General features: G+C 35.8%; 1 protein-coding gene across 1 annotated transcript in view; it reads right to left on the bottom strand.

Moving 5' to 3' along the window:
* The window catches only part of VPS13A (vacuolar protein sorting 13 homolog A), a 255,836-nt gene that overhangs the window by 192,117 nt on the left and 40,254 nt on the right, over positions 1-23,465 (bottom strand). Inside the window, 11 exon segments of the mRNA XM_017892695.1 lie at positions 5,668-5,810; positions 6,425-6,519; positions 7,306-7,438; positions 7,911-7,973; positions 12,537-12,708; positions 13,533-13,639; positions 13,833-13,960; positions 19,511-19,568; positions 20,589-20,669; positions 20,868-20,927; positions 23,003-23,062. Coding sequence (XP_017748184.1) covers positions 5,668-5,810; positions 6,425-6,519; positions 7,306-7,438; positions 7,911-7,973; positions 12,537-12,708; positions 13,533-13,639; positions 13,833-13,960; positions 19,511-19,568; positions 20,589-20,669; positions 20,868-20,927; positions 23,003-23,062 — 1,100 coding nt within the window.

Raw genomic sequence — 23,465 nt, 5'->3', positions numbered from 1 at the left:
CACAATAGCAAAGACTTGGAATCAACCCAAATGTCCATCAGTGACAGACTGGATTAAGAAAATGTGGCACATATACACCATGGAATACTATGCAGCCATAAAAAAGGATGAGTTCGTGTCCTTTGTAGGGACATGGATGCAGCTGGAAACCATCATTCTCAGCAAACTATCACAAGAACAGAAAACCAAATACCACATGTTCTCACTCATAGGTGGGAATTGAACAATGAGATCACTTGGACACAGGAAGGAGAACATCACACACTGGGTCCTGTTGTGGGGAAGGGGAAGGGAGGAGGGATAGAATTAGTAGATATACCTAATGTAAATGATGAGTTAATGGGTGCAGCACACCAACATGGCTCACGTATACATATGTAACAAACCTGCACGTTGTGCACATGTACCCTAGAACTTAAAGTATAATAAAAAAAAAAAAAGAACTACAAAGAGAAGAGCAAATTACACCCAAAGCTCACAGTATGAATAAAATAATACATATCAGAGTGGAGACAAATGAAATAGATAAAACAAAAACACCAGAGAGAATGAAAAAAATCGAAGTTGCCACTTTGAAAAGGACAACATACTTAACAAACCTTTACCTAAAACAGGAAAAGAAAAAAAACACTAAAGATGCAAATATCTATAACTAGAAATGAAAGTGGAGGCATTATGACACACCATAGAGGAATAAAAAGTACTACAAACAAGTACTGCAAAAAAATAGTACCAGCAAAACAAAGAAATGAACAAATTCCTAGAAATATACAAATTACAAAAACTGCCTTAAGAAGAAATAGAAAATCAGATAACTAATAGGAAGTAAAACCTTTCTATAACCTTAAAAACCTATAGTAAAATTAGTGTAACTTACAGATCCTACTTATAAACCTATAAACTATCAGTAAAACTTTACAATAAACTTTAGTATAGTAAAACTTACTATAACCTTTTAAACTTTCTTATAGTAAAACCTGTAACTAGTTAGGAGTAAATCAGTAATCAGAAACTCTCAACAAAGAAGAATTCAGCTGACACAGTTTGGCTGTGTCCCCACCCAAATCTCATCTTGAATTTTAGCTCCCATAATTCCCCCATGTCATGGGAGAGATCTGATGGGAGGCAACTGAATCAGGAGGGTAGGTCTTTCCGGTGCTGTTCTCGTGATAGTAAGTCTCACGAGGTGTGATGGTTTTATAAAGGGAGCTCCCCTGCACAAGCTCTCTCTTGCCTGCCTCCATGTAAGACATGACTTTGCTCCTCATTTGCCTTCTGCCATGACTGTGAGGCTGCCCCAGCCATACCGAACTATGAGTCAATTAAACCTCTCTCCTTTATAAATTACCCAGTCTCAGATATCTCTTTATTAGGAGCATGAGAACAGACTAATACAAGGACAAAATGGCTTCATTTTGTGAAGTGAATTCTACAAAATATTTAAAGATTTATAACAATCCTTCTGAAACTCTTTATAAAAACAGAAAAAGCATCTATTTAGCATTTATTTAAATGGAAAGATATCCCATGTTCACAGAAGACTTAATATTGTTATTATGGCAAGACTACCAAAAGCAATCTACATACTGAATGCAATCGCTATCAAATTTCAAAGAGACACTTTCCAGAAATGGAAAAGTGAATCCTCAAATTCATAAGCTCTTGCAAGCAACCCTTAAACAGCTAAAACATTCTTGAAAGAGTAGAACAAAATAGGGAAGACACTTCCCAATTTCAAAACTTACTAAAAATCTGCAGTAATCAAAACAGTACAATATTGGTATAATGATAATCACAGTGAAAGTCTAGAATAAAATGAGATAGAATTGAAGACCAAAATAAAGTCATACATCTATGGCTAATTGATTTTCAACAATGGTACCAGGAGTGTTCACTGAGGAAAGAACAGTGTCTTCAACAAGTGTGAGGGGACACCAGGATATCCACATGCAAATGAAATGAGTTGTACCGATGCCTTATGCCATTTACAAAAATTAACTCGACACAGGTCATAAACTTATACGTAAGAGACAGAAGTATAAAACTCTTAGAAGAAAATATTGGAGCAGACTTTCACAACCTTGGCTTAGGTGAACCTTCTGAGATAAGACATCAAAAGTGTGAACAACAAAATACAAAGCCAGATAAAGTGAGCTTCAAAAGTAAAAACTTTTGTACATCAAAGGACAGTGTCAATGAAGTGGAACAACAAAATAAAGAATAGAAGGAAATACTTGCAATCATGTACCTGGTGAAGGTTTAGTATCCAGAATACAAAAGAATTCTTACAACTCAACAACAAATGAAAAATATTTAAAAATACACCCAATGAACTTACACAAAGGGCCAATATCCACATGAAAAGATGCTCAACATCATTAGTCATTAAAGAAATCCAAATCAAAACCACAATACGATACTATACTTAACACCCATAAGGATGGCTATACTTTAAAATAAAAATAAAAATAAAAAATAAAAAACAGAAAATAACAAATGTTGGGAATGCTTTGGAACACTATGAATCCATGTACATTGCTGGTGGTATTGTAAAATGATGCAGACCACACCTAACTCACATCTAACATCATAATGGTGAAAGGATGAACACTTCCTTCTAAAAACAGAAACAAGAAGAGAAGCCCACTCTCATCATTTCTATTTAAAATACTACTGGAGGTTCTAGCCAGGGCAATTAGGCAAGAAAACAAAAGAAAGGGCATCCACATTGCAATGGAAGAAGTAAAACTATATTTGCAGATTATATGATCATGTATACAAAAAATCCTAAGAAATCAACTAAAAAAAACTCGTGGAACTAATGAAACAAGTTCATCAAGGTTGCAGGGTACAAGTGCAGTATACAAAACTCAACTGTATGTCTATACACATATAATAATCCAAAATGAAATTAAGGAAACAATTCTTTTATAATACTATCAAAAACAATAAAATACTTGCACATAAATTTAACATAAGAGGTGTACTGTATCTGAACGCTACAAAACATTGTTCAAATTTTTAAAATATCTAAATAAATGAAAAGACATCCAATGTGCATGGATTGGAAGACTTAATATTGTTTAGATGAGTAGTTGAATAATTTGTGCTGAATAATTTGTTCAGTACATCCAAAATTGATCCACAAAATTCAATGCAATCTTTATCAAATCTAAGCTTATATTTTTGCAGAAATGGACAACAATCTTAAAATTTATACAGAAGTTTAAGGAAATCAGGACAGCTAAAATGAAAAAAACTGGAAGAGTCATACTTCCTGATTACAAGTTCTACTATAAAGCCACCATAATCAAGACAGCAGGGTACTGACATAAGGCTAGACATATAGATCAATGGGATTAGAATTATTCAAGAGTCTAGAAATAAATCCTCACATTTATGATCAACTCATAAATTTTGACAAGGCTGCCAAGATCATTCAAGGGGGAAAGAATAGTTTTTTCAACAAATGGTGCTAGGACAACTGAATAATCTCATGAAAAGGAATGAAGCCGAACCCCCCCACCTCACACCATCCAATAACAGTAACTCAAAATGGATCATAACCCTACATTTGAGAGGAAAGAGTATAAAATTCTTACAAGAATATATAGGAGTATATATTTGTACCACTGGAGTAGGCAAAGATTTCTGAGGTATAATGAAAAGCATGTATAAAAAAAGAAAATATAAATTTGACTTCACCATTAATAAAAAGAAAACAGTGGGAGAAAATAACTGAAAATTGTTTATCTAATAAGAGATTTGTATCAAGAATATATAAAGAACTCTTGCAACTCAATAATAAAAAGACAACCCAATATAAAATAGGAAAACAAATTTAATAGACATTTCTCCAAAGAAGACATGCACATGAAGTGGCCAATAAGCACACACACACAAAAAGCTCAAAATCCTTAGCCATCAGGAAAAAGGAAATCAAAACCACAGTGAGATACCATTTCATACTCACTAGAATGGCTGTAATCAAAAGAACAGAAATAACAAATACTGATGAAGATATGAAGAAATTGGAAACATCATACACTGTTCATGGAAATGGAAAATGGTGAGGCTGCTTTGGGAAACAGTCTGGAAGTTCCTCAAAAGGTTAAATAGAATTAGCATATGAGACAGCAATTCCACCCCAGGTATACACCCAAGAAATTTAAAACCCACCTCCAAAGAAAATATTACTCATGAGTATTCGTAGCTGCAATACTCAGAATAGCCAAAAAGAAGGAACAATCTAAATATCCTCAACAGTTAAATCGATAAACACAATGTGACGTATCCGTAATAGAGATTACTAGGCAACAAAAACAATGTACTGAATTTCACGCTACAACAGGATGAACCTTGAAAACATCATGCTAAGTGAAAAAAGCCAAACAGAAAAGACCACATATGTATGACTACATTCATATAAATTGTCCAAAATGGACAAATCCTTTCAAATAGAAAGTAAATTAGTTGTTGCCAGGGGCTGGGTAAGGGGGCACTTGGGAGTGACTGCTAATGGTTACAGGGTTTCTTTGGGAGTTGTTAAAATATTCTGGAATGAGCCAGGCTCGCACCTGTAATTCCAGCACTTCAGGAGGCTGAGGCTGGTGAACTGCTTTGAGCCAACAAGCTCTAGACCAGCCTGGACAACATGGTGAAACCTCATCTCTACAAAAATTCCAAAAATTAGCAAGGTGTTGGTGGCTCATGCCTGTAGTCACGGCTACTCGGGAGGCTGAAGCTGGAGATTAGCCTGAGCCCAGGAAGCAGAGATTGCAGTGAGCCAAGATCCTGACACCATACTCCAGCCTGGGCAACAGAGTGAAACCCTGTCTCAAAATAAATAAATAAATAAAAGTTCTGGAATTAGACAGTAGTTGATATGGTTTGGCTCTGTGTACCCACCCAAATCTCACCTTGAATTATACTCCTATAATTCCCATGTGTTGTGGGAGGGACCTGGTGGGAGGCAATCTGAATCATGGGAGTGGCTTCCCCATACTGTTCTCATGGTAGTGAATAAGTCTCATGAGATCTGATGGTTTTAGCAGGGGTTTCCGCTTTTGCATCTTCCTCATTTTCTCTTGCCGCCACCATGTAAGAAGTGCCTTTCACCTCCTGCCATGATTCTGAGGCCTCCCCAGCCACGTGGAGCTGGTGGCCCAATTAAACCTCTTTTTCTTCCCAGTCTTGGGTAAGTCTTCATCAGCAGCATGAAAATGGACTAATACAGTGGTGGTGGTTGTGCAACTTTGTAAATACACCAATGTGAAATTACTATATAATACAGTTGTATAAAATCAATGAATCATATGCTTTAAATGAATTGTAGGGTATGTGAATTACATCTCAAAGCTATTTAAAAAGAATAAAACTAAACACTCTCAGATAAAAACCACATTGTTAATACTGTTTCTTTTGTGTAGTGTAGTTGCTGATCATTTTGTATTATTCTTTAAAGATGCCCTGTGTTTCACTGGAATGTGGTTTTCTACTGAACATGTATTATTTTAACAATAAAAAAAAAAACCTAAGTTTCCTGAAACCACAAAAGGATATACTAAACTATAGTGCTCTTTACAAAAGACTAGGATTGTGACCTAATGTCTAAGAACACAGTGAAGTTTTTTCATATATGATAAAAGAAAATAAATCAATACTTACTTTACTGCTTGCGCTCCTGGTCTTTGCACAATTAAGGTGCTAAATTCTTCTATTACAATATCTATCAGCTCAGGTTTTTGATGATTTTCTCTTAGAACAACAGACATACTTTTCAAGTGGACAAAAAACTTCAAGGCTTCAAACTAAGGTATATTCAGAGGAATAAAATGAAAACATATATATATATATAAACACAACAAATAATCTTATTCTTATAGTACATTCATTTCAAAAACCACCAAATATTTTAAGAACATTTTATCTCTTCAAGAATCATCACAATAATACCAAAAAGAGACCATATTTATCCCTACCTTAGAAATTAAAATAAATGCAATTATAGACCCAGAAAAAAGATCACAGAACAAGTCAGTAACATATATTTTCGAAAGGATTAAAAATAGACATATGTAACATTAAATTCCAAAGCATAAGGTCAGGCACAGGGGTTCACGCCTATAATCCCAGCATTTTGGGAAGTCGAGGCAGGCGGATTGCTTGAGCTCAGAAGCTGAAAACCAGCCTGAGCAACATGGCAAAACCCTATCTCTATCAAAAAAAAAAAAAATTAGCCAGCATGATGGCGCATGCCTGTGACTCCAGCTATTCAAGAGGCTGAGGTGGGAGGATTGCTTAAGGCCAGGTTAAGGCTGGCAGCAGAGATCATACCACTGCAGTCCAGCCTGGGCAACAGAGTGACACCCTGTCTCTAAATAAATAAACAAATTCTAAGGTATAAGGCAAGAAAACATCTTACTGTTTTTGGCAAAGTTGGATCAACTGCTGTTTCACTATAGCCAATTGCTTCATAGAGTAAAGCTTTTTCTTCAGGTGTCAACATTTCTTCAAGAACTACAAATTATAAAGAAGTGCTTTATGTTCTTAAATAAAAACAATAAAATTAACACAATTTATCCGCCTTTAATAAACAGAATGTGAAATTTACTTTCTTGAATGCTCTTAAGAAATTATAAATACTGAATGTTTGAATGGGGCTGACAATTGTACAAGTAATTATCCAAAATATAAACTGCTAAATATGTAAGTTCAGCAACATTAATTTATGATATTTCTATTAAGCAAGAGCTCAAAAATGGCTAACTATATTAGACAATAGCACTGTGCTAATCAACACATTTAGTATAAAAAGTAGGTAGTATTAATATTGTAATTTCCTCCCATGTTATAGATGATAAAACTGAGGTTTAGTGCACTTAAATAACGTGCCAGAGACACCCTGCTAATAAGTGATAAATCTAAACATATACCTAAGTCTCTAAACCTCCAAAGCTACACTCTTAAGCTGTTGGTTAAAAATCAAAAATCTTTCCAAGAAACAACTTCAATAAAAATTTACAATGGAGACCACTTTGGAATTCTTATTTATTTATTACTGTGCTATATGCATTCACTAAATCTCTGGGCATAAAGCCCTTTTGTAAGCACTAGTAAGATTTTTTAAATTATTTTTTATTTTTAAACTAATACACATTTTCAATGTTTTAATAGTTTTATTTGTAATAACTTTATATATAATTACATAAATATACTTCAATGTCTATTTACTTCAATTAGGCAAAAATGGCAAAACTTTATTTTGACACCCAGTGATTATGCTGTAAAATGAAATGGACATACTTCCAGGTTTAACATCTGGTTGCTGTTCATTAGTATTTTGTTCTGACCAAGACCATAGCCAGCTAAACCACCCTTTATTATCCTCTGGATCTTTTACTCCTTCTTTGTAAATTTTGTATCCAGCTTTCTTTACCTAAAATGAACAAATTTTCAAATAAATGACGTATTATCCTTTAGCAACTGAAACAAATATAAGCAAGACATTCTGAGAACTTATCTTCTTGAGCAAAACTAATGTAAACAATATACACATTAACAACAGAACACAGTAACTGCAACATTAGTCAAACATAAGAATTTAGGAGTACCACATAGTTTTTCCACCATCCTGTAAGAAATGATGATTGAAAAAAAAATAAATTGCCTTTTTACCTTCATAATTGAATATTTGAAAAGCCCAATTATTTAGAAAGACTTTTCCCATAGAAATCTGTCTGATTTAAATGGATGTGCCAAAAAATATTAAATAATTTTCTTATAATACTAAAAATCAAACTGAACCATTTTTTGGAAACAATATATTACAGTACAAGATTAATAATATCACATGTCATATCTATATGGAATTCAAAATTATTTTTACTAATTGAAAAGCCAAGAATTACCTCAACTTCTGCCTGTTGTCTAGCTATAGTTATATTAAGGACATCCAAGGTTTTTTCCAACTCCTGAAAATATAAACAAAATGTGTTAACTTTATAAAAATAACTTTACATAAATAACTTAATAAGCACATAATCTATCAAACTGCTGCACTAAAGATATAATAGGAAGCAAATCACAGAACACTCATCAATATAATACATATGTTAAATTCTTGGAAGCAATGCTTGAACACATATTAGCATGGAAATTAGTAAATTAGAGAGTAATATTTTGAAAAATGAAATCATACATATTATGCATAAAAGAGTTCCAAACTCTTTAAGTGATAAACACACATTAAAATATGTACATGCATTGTTTAAAATTATTTCATTTGGGTTTAAACTACAGATAAGGGTAAACATATTAGCGACATTTTCAACTAAAAATATAATTACAAGGCCAAGCACAGTGGCTCATGCCTGTATTCCCAACACTCTGGGAGGCTGAGGCAGGTGAATCACTTGAACCCAGGAGTTCCAGACCAGCCTGGGCAACATGGCAAAACCTCTACAAAACATATAAAAATTAGCTAAGCATGGTGGCACATGCCTGTAGTCCCAGCTATGTAGGAGGCTGAGATGAGAGGACAGCTTAAGTCTGAGGGGTCATGGTGCCACTGCACTCCAACCTTGGTGACAAAGTGAGACCCTGTCTCAAAAAAAACTACACACAGATAATCATAAATCCTTCATATTACGTGTACAGCCTGTATGTTATTATTAAGATACAGGCATACCTCAGAGATATTGCAGATTCAGTTCCAGACCACCACAGTAAGGCAAGAGTCAGACAAATGCTTTGGTTTCCCAGTGCATATAAAAGTTCAGTTCATACTACATTGTAATCTATTAAGGGTACAACGGCATTGTCTTAAGAAAAAATAAATACCTTAATTTTAAAATACTTTAAAAATTTATTGCTAAATTTTTATTGCTAAAAAATGCTAACAATCATCTGAGCCATCAATAAGTTGTAATCTTTTGCTGGTAGAGGATCTTGCCTCAATGTTGATAGCTACTGACTCATCAGGGTGGTGATTGCTGAAGGTTAGGGTGGCTATTGCAATTTCTTAACCGAAGTTTGCCCCATCAATTGACTCTTCACAAATGATTTCTCTGTAGCGTACAATGCTGTTTGATAGCATTTTACTTACAGAATTTCCTTCAAAATTGAAGTCAATCCTCTCAAACCGCACTGCTGCTTTATCAACTAATTTTCTATAAATTTCTAATTGTCATTTCAACAATGTTCTCATCTTCACCAGGAGTATATTTCATCTCAAGAAACCACTTTATTTGTTCTTCTATAAGAAGCAACTCCTCATTGGTTAAAGTTTTATCATGAGATTGTAGCAATTTAGTCATATCTTCAGGCTCTACTTCTAGTTCTCTTGGTATTTCCACCACATCTGTGTGACTTTCTCCACTGAAATCTTGAGCCTCTCAAGGTCTTCCATGAGGGTTGGAATCAACTTCCGAACACCTGTCAATGTTCATATTTTGACCTCCACCCATGATTCACAAATATTCTTAATGGCATATAGAATGGCAAATCCTTTCCAGGTTTTCAATTTACTTTGCCCAGGTCCATCAGAGGAATAACTACCTATTTCATAAGGCAGCTATCACCTTACAAAATGTACTTCTTAAATAATAAGACTTGAAAATTAAAATTACTCTTCAATCCATGGGTGGCAGAACAGATGTGGTGTTAGCAGGCATGAAAACAACATTCATCTCCTTGTATTTCTCTATCAGAGCTTTTGGTGACTAGGTGCATTGTCTATTAGCAATAACATTTTGAAAAAAATATTTTTTACTGAGCAGTAGGCCTGAGCTTAGGTTTAAAATGTTGTAAACAGATATGGTGTCATCCAGGCTTTGCTGTTCCTTGTATAGAGCATAGGCAGAACAGAGTTAGCATATTCTTAAGGGCCCTAGGATTTTCAGAATGGCAAAGCAGCACTGGCTTCAACCTGAAGTCAATAGCTACATCAGCACCTAGCAAGGGAGTCAGCCTGTCCTTTGAAGCTTTGAGGCCAGGCATTAACTTTTTCACCCATGGTATGAGAGTTCAGATGGCATCCTCTCCCAGTAAAAGGCTGTTTCATCTACACTGAAAATCTGTTTAATATAGCCACCTTCATCAATGATCTTGGCTGGATCTTCAGGATCACTTGCTGCAGCTTCTCCATCAGCACTTTCTTCTTCCCCTTACACTTTTATGTTATAGAGACAGCTTCTTCCCTTAAACTTCAGGAACCAATCTCTGCTATCTTCAAACTTGTCTTCTGCAGCTTCCTTACCTCTCTCAGTCTTTATGGTATTGAAGAGAATATGTTTTAGGGCCTTGCACTGGATAAGGCTTAGAGGAATGCTGTAGCTGATTTCATCTATCTAGACCACTAAAATATTCTCCACATCAGTAATCAGGCTGTTTCACTTTCTTATCATTCATGTGTTCCCTGGAACAGCACTTTAAATTTCCTTCAGGACTCAGCTAACCACTGGGCACAAGAAGCCTAGCTTTTGGCCTGTCTCTGCTTCCAACATGCCTTCCTCACTAAGCTTAATAATTTCCAGCTTTCAATTTAAAGTGAGAGACGTATGATTCTTCCTTATATTTGAACACTTAGAGGCCTTTATAGGGTTATTAATCGGCCTAATTTCACTATTTTATCTCAGGGAATAAGGAGGCCCAAGGAGAGGGAGTCAGGAAAACAGCCAGCCAATAGAACAGTCAGAACACGCACAACATTTATTAAGTTTGCTGTGTTAGAATAAAAACTTCAGCAGAATTAAATTTAAAAGAGTTTAATCGAGCAATGAACAATTCACAAACTGGGCAGCCTCCAGAGCCAGAAAAGGCTCAGAGACTCTGGTGTAGCCATGCAGTAGAAGAAGATTTATGGACAGAAAAAGGAAAGTGACGTAGAGAAAATGGAAGCAACGTACAGAAACAGCTGGTTTGGTTATAGCTTAGTGTTCACCTTATTTGAACACGGTTTGAACAACTGGCCACATGTGATTGGCCAAAACTTGCTGATTGGCACAAGAGTAGACTAGAGTCTGTTTACACTTCCATTTAAGCTATAGTTCATGGCGTACAGAGAAACCTTTTGGCTGAACTTAAAATATGTAGGGACGCAGCTTTAGTCTAAACTTAACGGCTGTCTTATATAGATGCAGTTTGTGGCACCTGAAAACAGTTACAACAGTAACAGCAAAAATCACTGATCACAGATCATCGTAACAGATATAGTAATAATGAAAGAGTTTGAAATATTGTGGGAATTACCAAAATGTGACACACAGACATGAATAAATGCTATTGGAAAAATGGCGCCGACAGATTTGCTAGACACAGGGTTGCCACAAACCTTCAATTTGTAAAAAACACCATTTGTAAAAAAGCAAAGCACAATAAAGCAAAGTATGCCTATATTTCAAGTAAACCCAGATACACTTAAAACTTGTTTTTAATACTTAACACTTTTCATAGTTGTCATAACTATTGAAATAAGCTGAGATTAGCTAAATCTTTCATCACAGCTATCTTTACCTACCCATAATTACTTTTGAGAATTTCATGCTCAAACTATTTTCCCCCAAGAGAAGTAACTACAACCTATTATTATTTCAGAATAACTTATTCAGGGTTCTCCTATCCAGACTTGGAGGATTCAGGTTCGATTCAAGACTAAGAAAACCGGACCCATCCCCCAAGACTCTAAGCCCAGGCATTCCTAATAGCCCTAGGTCTTCAGAAAGTCTCCCACATTGAAAATAAAAGTAAAACTCAATCTAATCTATGATTTAGAAATTCATTCTGGATTCAGAATGTTTATATTAACTTCAAGAGACTAACTTCCCTTAATCTCTGTAAGCTATAGTTCATCAATCTGTAAAAGAGTCCCTCTTGAAACGTGTCACAATGCTAAGACAAGATTAATATAAAAATAATATCTCAAGATAGATAATTAAATGTAAAATTACTGGTAGAGACTAGAGATACCACAAAATTAAGAGAAAAGGGCTCTGTATAAGCAGAAAATTCAGAGATGTTCATGCAAGCACTAAGACTTAAGTAGAAATTCAGTGGGTAGAGAGACAAAGGCAGGTAGCATTTATGAGCACAGGTGTGGCTATAAGAATGAGCATTAAATACACAGAGGACAGGAAACATTAAATTAGTGCATAGTCAGATGGTAACATAGGGAAAAATGCAGTGGTGACACATAAAAGGCTTTGAAACCAACACAGAGAAGTTGGAATCAATGTAGTAAACACTAGTTAGACTTTTGAGGTTAAAAATGACATAATCAATAGAGGTTTCAAAAGTTACTATTTGCATGAACACAAATTCCTTCAGCTTGAGAATAATCTCAAATTTCAAAAGCTCACAGGAGAATTTCAACAAATTTTTTATTATCCAGCTGAAGTTCAGAAGTACAAAAAAGTCTAAGTAAAAGAGATGAAAAGGTCAATAAAAATTGGAGTGAAAGGTAGGGAGTATTAGTCACTGAAGACCAATAAGGAGTTATGTAGCATAAAACATTCAATAATTTATTTTTAAATGCTAACCTCCAAAGACACGAGAAGTTCACCAGGTGGCTTCTTACTTGTTAACTTTTTTTTATACAGTTCTTTATATTGCTTCATTTTTCCCCTATGTTTTCTAATATGCTTCCATGACCACATCCGTAACCTGGGGCAAACATTTACTTCAAGAACACCATGTATAGCATAAGCCCACCTAGTTAAAAAAAGAAAAACATTTAACACCCTCAGATCAACAGTATGAAACGTAACTGACATTGCTTCTACTCTAACAACACACACAACTATAATACAAAGATTAGGAAAATGATACATTATCTGAGTACTTCCTTTCTGCCCAACCCTGTTTGCATCAATAATCCATTCAATATTAATCTTTCCTCTTTCTTAAGTGAAAAAAAGCAAAATCATTGCATTTTGTTAAATATGGTTCTACACAAGAGCTATTAAGGCATTAATTGGCAAATAACATTTAGTCATCTGAATAATAACTGAAATAGTCAACTGAAAGAGTAATTGTAACTTCTAGAAACTAGGGAATAGCTTAAAAACTGGAATAACAAGACTTGAGTTTTAAAATGGGATTATCTTGCATAGACTCCATAACATTTTTAGGTTTTAAAATATAGGTTTAATAATATTGGTTCAGTGTATCTGATAGGGAAGTTGAGGTCAGGGTTGGGGAGAGACAATGCAAGAAAACAAACCAGGATTTGTTTTTGTAATAGTTCTAAATATACTGACCCATCTATAGTAAATGAAAACTATGGTATTTGAGTATCTCAAGTTGTAAACTGTGTTAGGAAGAATCCCTTAACTCAATAAGCTAAAGCGGCTACATACATTTCTAGCTATAAATCAACTATGGTTTGTATCAGACCTTAAAAACGGTATACTTTAAAGATTACTCTTGAAGTCGAGAAATTTATCTGTATGTCGTATTTTTAAAATCTAAAAAAAAAAAAAAAAAAAAAAAAAAAAAAAAAAAAAAAAAAAAAAAAAAAACTCAAGGTATTTTACCATTCTCTGGCATGGTGGTGAAGAGGCACGTCAGGTCTGAACTTCCTATATGGCATATTTTGTGTCATCATATCAACTGATTCAAGAAGCTCCATAATACTGAAATACTAAAGAATGGAAAATTAAAGCTCTTAAATGTATCACTTTTTTTGTTCAGTGCTGAAGATAAAAGTTACATTACTGACTTTTTAGGGAAATGTTACCATATAACATCATGAATTTTAGTGAAACATTTAAAATCTTAGTTTTGCTTTCATCAAACAATAATTCACAACTGAAAATTGTATTAAAGAAAATCACCTGTGGTTTATTAAATTCAATTGCTATGTTATGTAACTCAACATCCAAGTTTATTTTGGGGGCAGAAAAGTCAAAATCAGATCGGCGATTCATCACAAGTTTGGCATTAGCAGATATGGGACGAAATACTGAAAAAAATACAAATGGAAAAAAAATAAAACTGAGTTATATTTCTAAAGTAGAAAACACTGATTTCCATTTATTTTATACCCTTTCTACAATTCCCAGATGTTCACACTGCCATGGTTCAGTCAGATGAACTGTTCCTTAATTAGTGGAGAAGATTCTTTATCTTTTTCCTACTTATAATTCACTGTCTTCCATAAATACAATAAAGACAAATTGAACTCCCCTTCAAAACACCAATATGATACTTAAAAGCAGAAACATTTTAAGAAAAAAAATTCAATAAAATAGTTTTAATACAAGTACACAGTTTTATAGAATGAATGAACATTAGAAATGCTAAGAGGATTAACACTGGTTTCCATTATATAATTTCTGAATTTCTGATCAGTTTCTCTAGATCCATCTGTGTTCTTCCTTCTAATTGGTAAAAGGAGAGAAATGAAAGGGAAAGTTTGCCCAGGATTACCTGCTTGGCTCAACCCATAATCTAAGATAAATTCCTCTCAACTCTTTGTGTTTGGTGCCAAAAAGAATAAGAACCACTCAGAGGAAAACCAGTAATAGCAGAATCTAGACAAAGACCCATCATTAAATTATAAGCTAATTTGTATATAAAGATGACATATTCCTTTTATTTTAATCATCGATACGGACTAACATTTAATTTCTTAAACATTAAACATTCAAGAATATGTTTGAATATAAACAAATGCTTAAAGATATCATTCTTTCTTCTGTGTTCCTTCTTACACTGAAAAAACAAAAAAAAAAACAAAAAAAACAGAATAAATAAATCTAGTGGCTGGTGATAGATGCTACCCTGGACCTACAATTCATTGATCATCCAATCTTTCTCTGCCCTACACCTCTGCTTCACATCCTCAGTCCATCCCCATCCTACTGAAGTTTCATCATCAGTTATTTTAATCATTCCTTTGCATAGACTCCTTAACCTCTCACTTCGTCAGTGTAGAGTAACCTGCTTAACTCCACAGTGCCCCTAAGGAGCTGAACACAGTCGGGGGTAAAAACATACTGCTGGGTCTCACTTTAATGTCATAAATCTCAAGTGCATCCTTAATGCTGCTGAGCAATCACACAACAGTCCTTGAGTCCAAGAATCATCCAAATCCATGCTACAGCCTATTTTTGTAGAGCCAGTGGGCCAAAAATGCTTCATACACTTTTAGAGTTGTTTAAAAGAAACAAAGAGGAATGTGTCAGGAACTGTATATGGCCTGCAAAATGTAAAATATTTAACTTACTACATGTCCCTTTCCCCCGCCCCCCAAAAAAGGCAATGTTCTCAAAGTATGGTTTGAACCCTACTCTATCTGAGTGGGTCTCAAACTTTAGTATTCATTAGAATCACCTGGAGAGATTATTAAAACATCAAACTGTAGAATGAGAGAAAATAGCTGCAAACTATCCATCAAGTATATAGGGGACTAATATACAGAGTTTACAAGAAACTCAAACAGCAACAACAAAAAACTCAACTCCATTAAAAAGTGGGCAAGGGGCTGGGCGCGGTGGCTCATGCATGTAATCCCAGCACTTTGGGAGGCCAAAGTAGGCGGATCATGAGGTCAGGAGATCGAGACCATCCTGGCTAACACGGTGAAACCCCATCTCTATTAAAAGTACAAAAAAGTAGCCGGGCTTGGTGGTAGGCACCTGTAGTCCCAGCTACTCAGGAGGCTAAGGCAGGAGAATGGCGTGAACCCGGGAGGCGGAGCTTGCAGTGAACCAAGATTGCACCACTGCACTCCAGTCTTGGAGACAGAGCGAGACTCCGTCTCAAAAACAAACAAACAAAGTGGGCAAAGAACATAAATAGACATTTTTCAAAAGAAGATATACCAATGGCCAACATGCATATGAAAAATTGCTCAACATCACTCATCATCCAAGAAATGAAAATTAAAACCACAATGTCTTTTTTATTAAAAAGACAAAATGACAGATTTTGGTGAGGATGTGGAGAAAAGGGATTACTGTTGGTGGGAATGTAAATCAGTACAACCTCTGTGGAAACCAGTATGGATATTTCTCAAAGAACTAAAAACAGAACTACTATTCAATCCAGCAATTCCACTACTGGGTATCTACCCAAAAGAAAAGAAATCATTATATCAAAAAAAAAAAAAAAAAAAAGCACTTATATGTTTACCACAGCACTATTCACAATAGCAAAGATATGGTAGCAACCAAAGTGTCCATCAACAGGTAACCAGACAAAGAAAATGTGGTACATAAACATCACAGAATACTTTTCAGCCAAAAAAAGAAGAAAATCACATTTTTTGCAGCAACATAGATGGAACTAGAGGTCATTATCTTAAGTGAAACAATGCAGAAACAGAACAACAAATACTGCATGTTCTCACTTGTAAGTGGGAGCTAAATAATGTGTATATATGGACATAGAGCACGGAATGACAGTCACTGGAGACTCAGAAAGGTAGAGAAATGGGAGAGGGGTGGATGATAAGAAATTACTTAATGGGTACAATGTACATTATTCAGGTGATGGATACACTGAAAGCCTAGACTTCACTACTATGCAATAGATCCATGTAAAGATTGTACTCCACAATTTTATATAAATAAAAAATTAAATACAAAAACATCAAATGCTGAGCTTCACCTCTAGAGGTTCTGATTCAGGAGGTCTGGGAACAGCCCTAGAAATCTGCATGTCTAAATGATGCTGCTAGTTTGAACCATACTTTGAGAATATTGCCCTAGTCAATTCACTCTCTCACTCCCCTAGCAATCCTATTTCATCCTCTCTTTTCCCTCCAAAAACCTCCAACACCCCATGTAACGGTTAATATTGACTGTCAACTCAATTGTATTGAAAGATGCAAGTATCGTTCCTGGGTGTGTCTGTGATGGTGTTGTCAAAGGAGATTAACGTTTGAGTTCAGTGGACTGGGAAAGGCAGACCCACCCTCAATCTGGGTGGGCGCAATCTAATCGGCTGCCAGCGTGGCCACAATAAAAGCAGGCAGAAGAACATGGAAAGACTAGACTGGCTTAGCCTCTGAACCTACATCTTTCTCCTGTGCTGGATGCTTCCTGCCCTCAAACATTCAAATTCTTCTTCTCAAACTCCAAATTCTTCAGCTTTGGGACTTGGACTGGCTTCCTGGCTCCTCAGCTTGCAGATGGCCTATTAAGGGATCTCACCTTGTGATCACGTGAGTCAATACTAACAATAAACTCATCTTTATATATACATCTGTCCTGTTAGTTCTGTCCCTCGAGAGAACCCTAACACACCTCAGATACTTATTTTCTAATTGAAGAGCTCAGAGGAGAATTTCCATCAACTCTTACCACCATATCTACTCATCTACTCAGTATGAGGACTTCTCTCACAACTAAACTCTATCATATAAATAAACTAACTACGCTCCTGTCTGCAGCAAACCTCTCCACTTGCGTACTAGACACCATTCTCTTTCACCTGTATCAATCCAGAAACTGTCCCCCGTTTATCCTGCATCATCAATTTGTCATGTTCTACTGGATCATTCCCATCTCAGCCTATAAACAAGCTGTCATCTCCCCGATTAAATATAAAAACAAACAAAAGAAACCCTTCATTCCCCCTTCCCTCTCCAAAAGGTATGCCAGTTATCAATTTATTACTTCTGAGCTCCAAACGTCTCCTTCAATAGCCTGCTCTAAAAAATGATTTGGGGATCTTTAAATATGTTTCTTTTGAAGGCAGAGAATGTAGAGAAAAAAAAAAATTTTTTTTCTTTTTCCAGCTGGCATAATGTTAAGCTTTATCAGTAGAGGGCACTGGAGAGACACTGCAGGAGGAAAGAGTTATGCTGCCTGTTGCAGTATGTTCACTCAATAGGCTCCTGCAAGAACACCAGCAGCTTCTGCAGTGTCTGGTTCCTCTAGCATGGAGTTCTTCAGCACTGGCCTTTTGTAGTACATGGCAGCTAGAAGCAGCCAGATGCCAGAAACTTCCCCCAGCACCTTGCTAAGGCAGTTTTGTACTGGAGTGCATTCAGAGAGATACCCCTCCATGAGGCTCCCTAGAGGTAGATTTCCAGAAAGTTCCAAAGAGTGGAGTACCAACAGGTTTTGCTGGCACAGCACCACAGAGAATTTCCTGCCATTCAATAAGCCACACTATGTCCTCCAACAAGGTCTACAACTCAGTCCTGACGTAGGGGGACATTCTCTTTTGGGCACCCCATCTTAGCCCTAGGGTAGGGGATGTTTCTTCTGTCTATATTCTTTAGCATTTGTATGAGACAGTCCCTTGTTACTCCAGTCTCCTTTTATACTTAGTAATTCTTTATATTATATTTGTCCTCTTCAAATTACTCAGTACTTTCTCTGCCCTCATTGAACTCTGATACAGCAGGAAATGACTTCAGGGCAAAGAAGAAATAAGTCGACTTTACCATAATGGATTTGAAAATCATAAACACATATGACAGATAACTCATCTGTTCTGAATATGTCCTATAAGAAGAGAATCAAGAAAATGAAACCAAATTCAAACCAATAAAAATAATTATTTTAAGAGTGGGCACAAAAAGAGTGTCACTTGAGTAATCATGAAGGTATATAATATAGACAGAAAAGTATCACTGAGCCAAGAAAGGAAATACTTTCAGGAAGGATATTCTATAGTTAATGACATCAGACATGCAAATTCAAGAATTAAGTTACCCATCACCAACTTTTATTAAGTGCCCTCAAGGTAGAAGAAACAGCACTTTTTTTGTTATTTTTGTAAAGACGGAGTCTCGCTCTGTCACCCAGGCTGGAGTGCAGGGGCGCGATCTCGGCTCACTGCAACCTCTACCTCCCGGGTTCCCAGGTGACTCACACCTGTAATCCCAGTATTTTGGGAGGCTGAGGCAGGCAGACTGCCTGAACTCAGGAGTTCGAGACCAGCGTAGGCAACATGGTGAAACCCTGTCTCTACTAATACAAAAGAAATTAGCTAGGCGTGGCGGTGTTTGCCTGTAGTCCCAGCTACTTGGGAAGCTGAGAAACAGCACTGATTTTTTCTTTCTGTTTTAATAATTCATTTCTGATTGGAAAAGTAATGCATGCTCATTTTAGAAAATCTGGAAAACACAGAAAAGTATAAATCAAAAAAATTTTAAATGTAGCATGATCTTACTATTTTAAAAGGCCTGTACTAGCTAGCCCCTTTTATTAAATTACATTTGCCATTTTGGGAATGTCTTTATAAATATTACCCTAATTCTTAATTGGAATATCCTTAGGAGGTTTTATCAATAATTTGTTAACATCTTTGGTTGGACATTTTTTCCCTACCAGTTTTGAATATAGCTCCCCCCAAAAAAGCTTTCCATAACAATAAAACTATGATGGTTTAATAAAAGATATATTAATTATTTGGTTTTGTATATACATTATAAATACATTTAACTATATAGAAGGAAATTTAACATGAACTAGCACAGCGATAGCAACAATGTTAATTTAAAATTTATACCAATTACTTTAACTACTTTTTTTATCTTATAAAATGTACTTACCAAAATCATAACCTTCTGGAACAATATTTTCATTGACAATGCCATTCCTCAAGTCATCCTATTAAGAGACAAATTGCTTTTATTTATATTCATGCCAATGTGTTTTTTTTGAGACGGAGTCTCCCTCTGTTGCCTAGGCTGGAGTGCAGTGGCACAATCTCATCTCACTACAACCCCTGTCTCATGGGCTTATGTGATTCTCCTGCCTCAGCCTCCTGAGTGGCTGGGATTACAGGCTTGCAGCACTGTGCCTGGCTAATTTTTGTATTTTTTGTAGAGACGGGGTTTTAATACTTTGGCTATGCTGGTCCTGAACTCCTAACCTCAAGTGATTCACCCGCCTCAGCCTCCCAAAGTCCTGGGATTACAGGTGTGCGCCACCACGCCTAGTCATATTCATGCTAGTATGTCTTTATCCTAAAAAATCCTATTATCTGCAGAAGAAAAATGTTTAAAAACAATTCTAAAAAACAATTCAAACTTACGAGGACTTAGCTATGGCAAAATATTAAGGTAGTTAAACAATATCTAACCAAACTACTCTTATAAAAGGATGTTCTAGGAACTATTTAGATTTGCAGGTATCATTGGGCACAGTGGCTCACACCTGTAATCCCAACACTTTGGAAGGCTGAGTTGGGAGGATTGCTTGAGGCCAGGAGTTTGAGACAAACTTGGGCAACAAAAAGTGAGACCTTGTCTCTACCAAAAAATTAAAATATTAGCTGGGCATTGTGGCATGTGCCTATAGTCCTCGCTACTCAAGAGGCTGAGGCAGGAAGGAGGATCGCTTGAGCCCAAGAGTTAGAAGCTGCAGTGAGCTACAATCGTGCCACTGCACTTCAGCCTGGGCAAGAGAGCAGACCCTGTCTCCAAAAAAAAAAAAAGAGATGGGGGTATGTATTCATGCTTGTGCATAGCTACATACATCTTCACCTGTATCTGTCAATTCTGCTAATAGATTGTGCCTAGAAAAAAATACTGACTACAGTATGTTAGATAAATGACAATGAATTAAACCTCATTCAAAATATGACACCAACAAATATATACATGCATATCAAAAAAATTTACTTACCAAGGAGTCATCATAATCATTAAGATAAAACATCTGAGACTTCACATTCCAATAGGCAAAAAGGTTATCCAATCGGATTAACTGAAAATAAAATTTATTAGATGTCTCATTTTCTTAGAATTTTTAACATACACTATTTTTAGAAGTCTCAAATAAGTGAGCCATATCACAGAGTTAAACAAATAAGCATAATTTACATATATCCTTATCTATATATTATCATTTGGCTTTCCAAAATTCTCTTAAGTCCATGAGTTGACAAATACAGTATTTATTTACCTTACGAACTAGTTTCTCAGTTTCATCATGTAAACATGGAACCCAGTATTGATCAGTTGTCTGAAAAGGAAAAAAAAGAATGGCAGTAAAAAGGTCATTCCATTTGAAATGGCAGAGTGATAAATCATTATCTATCATACCCTAGACCAATGTCTCATGAAAATGCCTTTAAAGACATATCACTCCACCAAAAAATACTAACTGACCACAGTAAAGTATCTGCTTTCAAGGAAGGAGCTCATTGCAGGTCAGAAAAGCAAACAAAGAAACACGCAATTTCCAACAGGTAAGTGCCATAGTAGAAGTTAAACACACAGTTCATTGAGAGGACATGGCAGGAGCATCCAATTCAGGGGTGTGATGGATAAAGAAATGTTATATATAACCTAATATAGAACATGTAACTAAAAATTATTGATTCTAAGGTCGACAAGGAATATGATTCACATCAGGCAGAGCCCAAAGGTACACAAATATAGGACACATTCCGGCAACTGAAGTAGCTCAGTATGCGAGAGAATATAATGCAAAACAGAGAAAAAAGGTAAAACCAGGTATACTGCCTGAGGTCAGTTTAAAAAGAGTTTATAAGTTGTTTAAGGACAAAACTAAGAGCAATGAAAAGCCATTGAGAGGAACAAAGTGATCAGATCTTTATTTTAGAAAGATGGTTTTCATTTCTATGTGGAGAACTGAATGGATAATTAGAATAGTAGTTCTCAAAGTTTAGCATGCATTAGGATCCCCAATCTTTTTGGTACCAAGAGCAGTGGTCCTCAACCTTTTTGGCACCAAGGACTAGTTTCACGGAAAATAACTTTTTCATCAGGGGCACAACCTAGATCCCCGGCATGCGCAATTCACAATAAGGTTTGCAAGGATCCTATGAGAATCGAATGCCACCTCTGATCTGACAGAGCTCAGGCGGTAATGCTCACTCCCAGCCCTTACCTCCTGTTCTGCGGCCCAAGAACCCTGACCTAGAGGGCTTTGTAAAACACAGATTGCTGCATCCAAATCCTAGAGTTTCTACCTGAATAGGTCTAGGCTGGCAGACAAGTTTCTAAAGGTGATGATAAGTAACTACTGTTATCATGGTTACCAATGACCTTCACACTGCCCAATCCAATAGCTAATTCTCCATTGTTATTTTTCAACTTAATGATAGTATTTGAATAACTTTTTGGAGGTCATTTTTTCTTTTTTCCTTGCAGTGGGGCCACATTTTAAAAAGAAATTGTGGAGTCTCTCTGAGCCTGCTCTGGCTTGGGAGGCTGCTCAATTTTAAAATAATAATAAAAAAGAAATAATACACAAAACCCAATAGATGTAACAAATAAAATAATGTAATGAAATATGATACAGCAGTTAAACTGAATTTTGTTACGTGTGGCAACACAGATAAACGTCAAAACACTGGAAAGTGCAAAAAGGAACTTACAGAAGAATCATATAAAACGTGTGTAAACTTTTAAAATCCTACATTTTTAATAGATATATTATATAAAAGTTTTAAAACTTAGGATATTTATCTCTGGGGAATGAGGGGTGGGTGGAAGTAGCGAACAAAAGGGATTCAAACTTTATCCAAAACAGCTTATTCCTATAAAAGTATTTAAGACTTTAAGCAAATAGGTTATGTTAACAGGCTCTTAATTTAACAGCCATCCATTCTGGAGACAAGAATGTTTCAAAATTCTCTATGTGCTCTTATATTTTAAAATTCCTCGATTTCAAAATTAAACAGGAAAACACTATGCTACAATATTAATAATGATACTGAGAAAACTGATGATTTATGTTTTCAAGGCTTATAGAAGTTTCAGATATGAATATTTATTACTTGTATTTGGTACTTACTCATTACAAACTTGGAAATGGATTTTTTAAAGTAAGCAAAAGTATCTAACATCATAATTACCAATAATAATAGGACCTCATATTTCTGAATTTGATTTTCAACCATTTTTTGAAATATGAATCTACATACCCTCGATTCCAATCCAATCAAGGTCCTTTCTGCACCCATTCTACATAGATACCTATCTCTGATGCTGGCATATACAAAGAGCAGTAGTTTAATTAACTACATTGCACAATTAAATATGGTTAGGATTCTTGTATAAACAAAATACCTGCATGCTGAGATTCTGAAGGGAAATACCAAATGACAGCGGTTTGATCCGATTTGTGATCTAAAGAGGAAAGAAAGTAAAATTTACTCAGATTTTTAGTAGTTGGACAAAATTCACTTTATAGAAAAAGCTGTCCATGTGCAGTGCCTCCCGCCTGTGATCCCAGAACTCTAGAAAGCCAAGGCAGGAGGATTTCTTGAGCCCTGGAGACCAGCCTGGGTAACATAGTGAGACCCTGCCTCTACAAAAAAATGTAAGAAAATTAGCCAGGCCTAGTGGGGTGCAACTGTAGTCCCAGCTACTGCAGGGTGGGTGGTTGGGTGGGGGTGAGGTGGGAGGATCACTTGAGCAAGGAAGGTCAAGCTTGCAGTGAGTCATGATCGGGCAACTGCACTCCAGCCTGGTGACAGAGTGAGGCCGGAAAAGGAAAAGCAAAGCAAAGCAAAGCAAAGCAAAAAGGAAA

The sequence above is a fragment of the Rhinopithecus bieti genome, unplaced genomic scaffold (genome assembly GCF_001698545.2).
Source record: "Rhinopithecus bieti isolate Rb0 unplaced genomic scaffold, ASM169854v2 scaffold_19708, whole genome shotgun sequence".
Lineage (NCBI taxonomy): Eukaryota > Metazoa > Chordata > Mammalia > Primates > Cercopithecidae > Rhinopithecus > Rhinopithecus bieti.
Note: the sequence above shows the minus strand (reverse complement) of the source record. Positions and strands in the feature narration are given on the sequence as shown.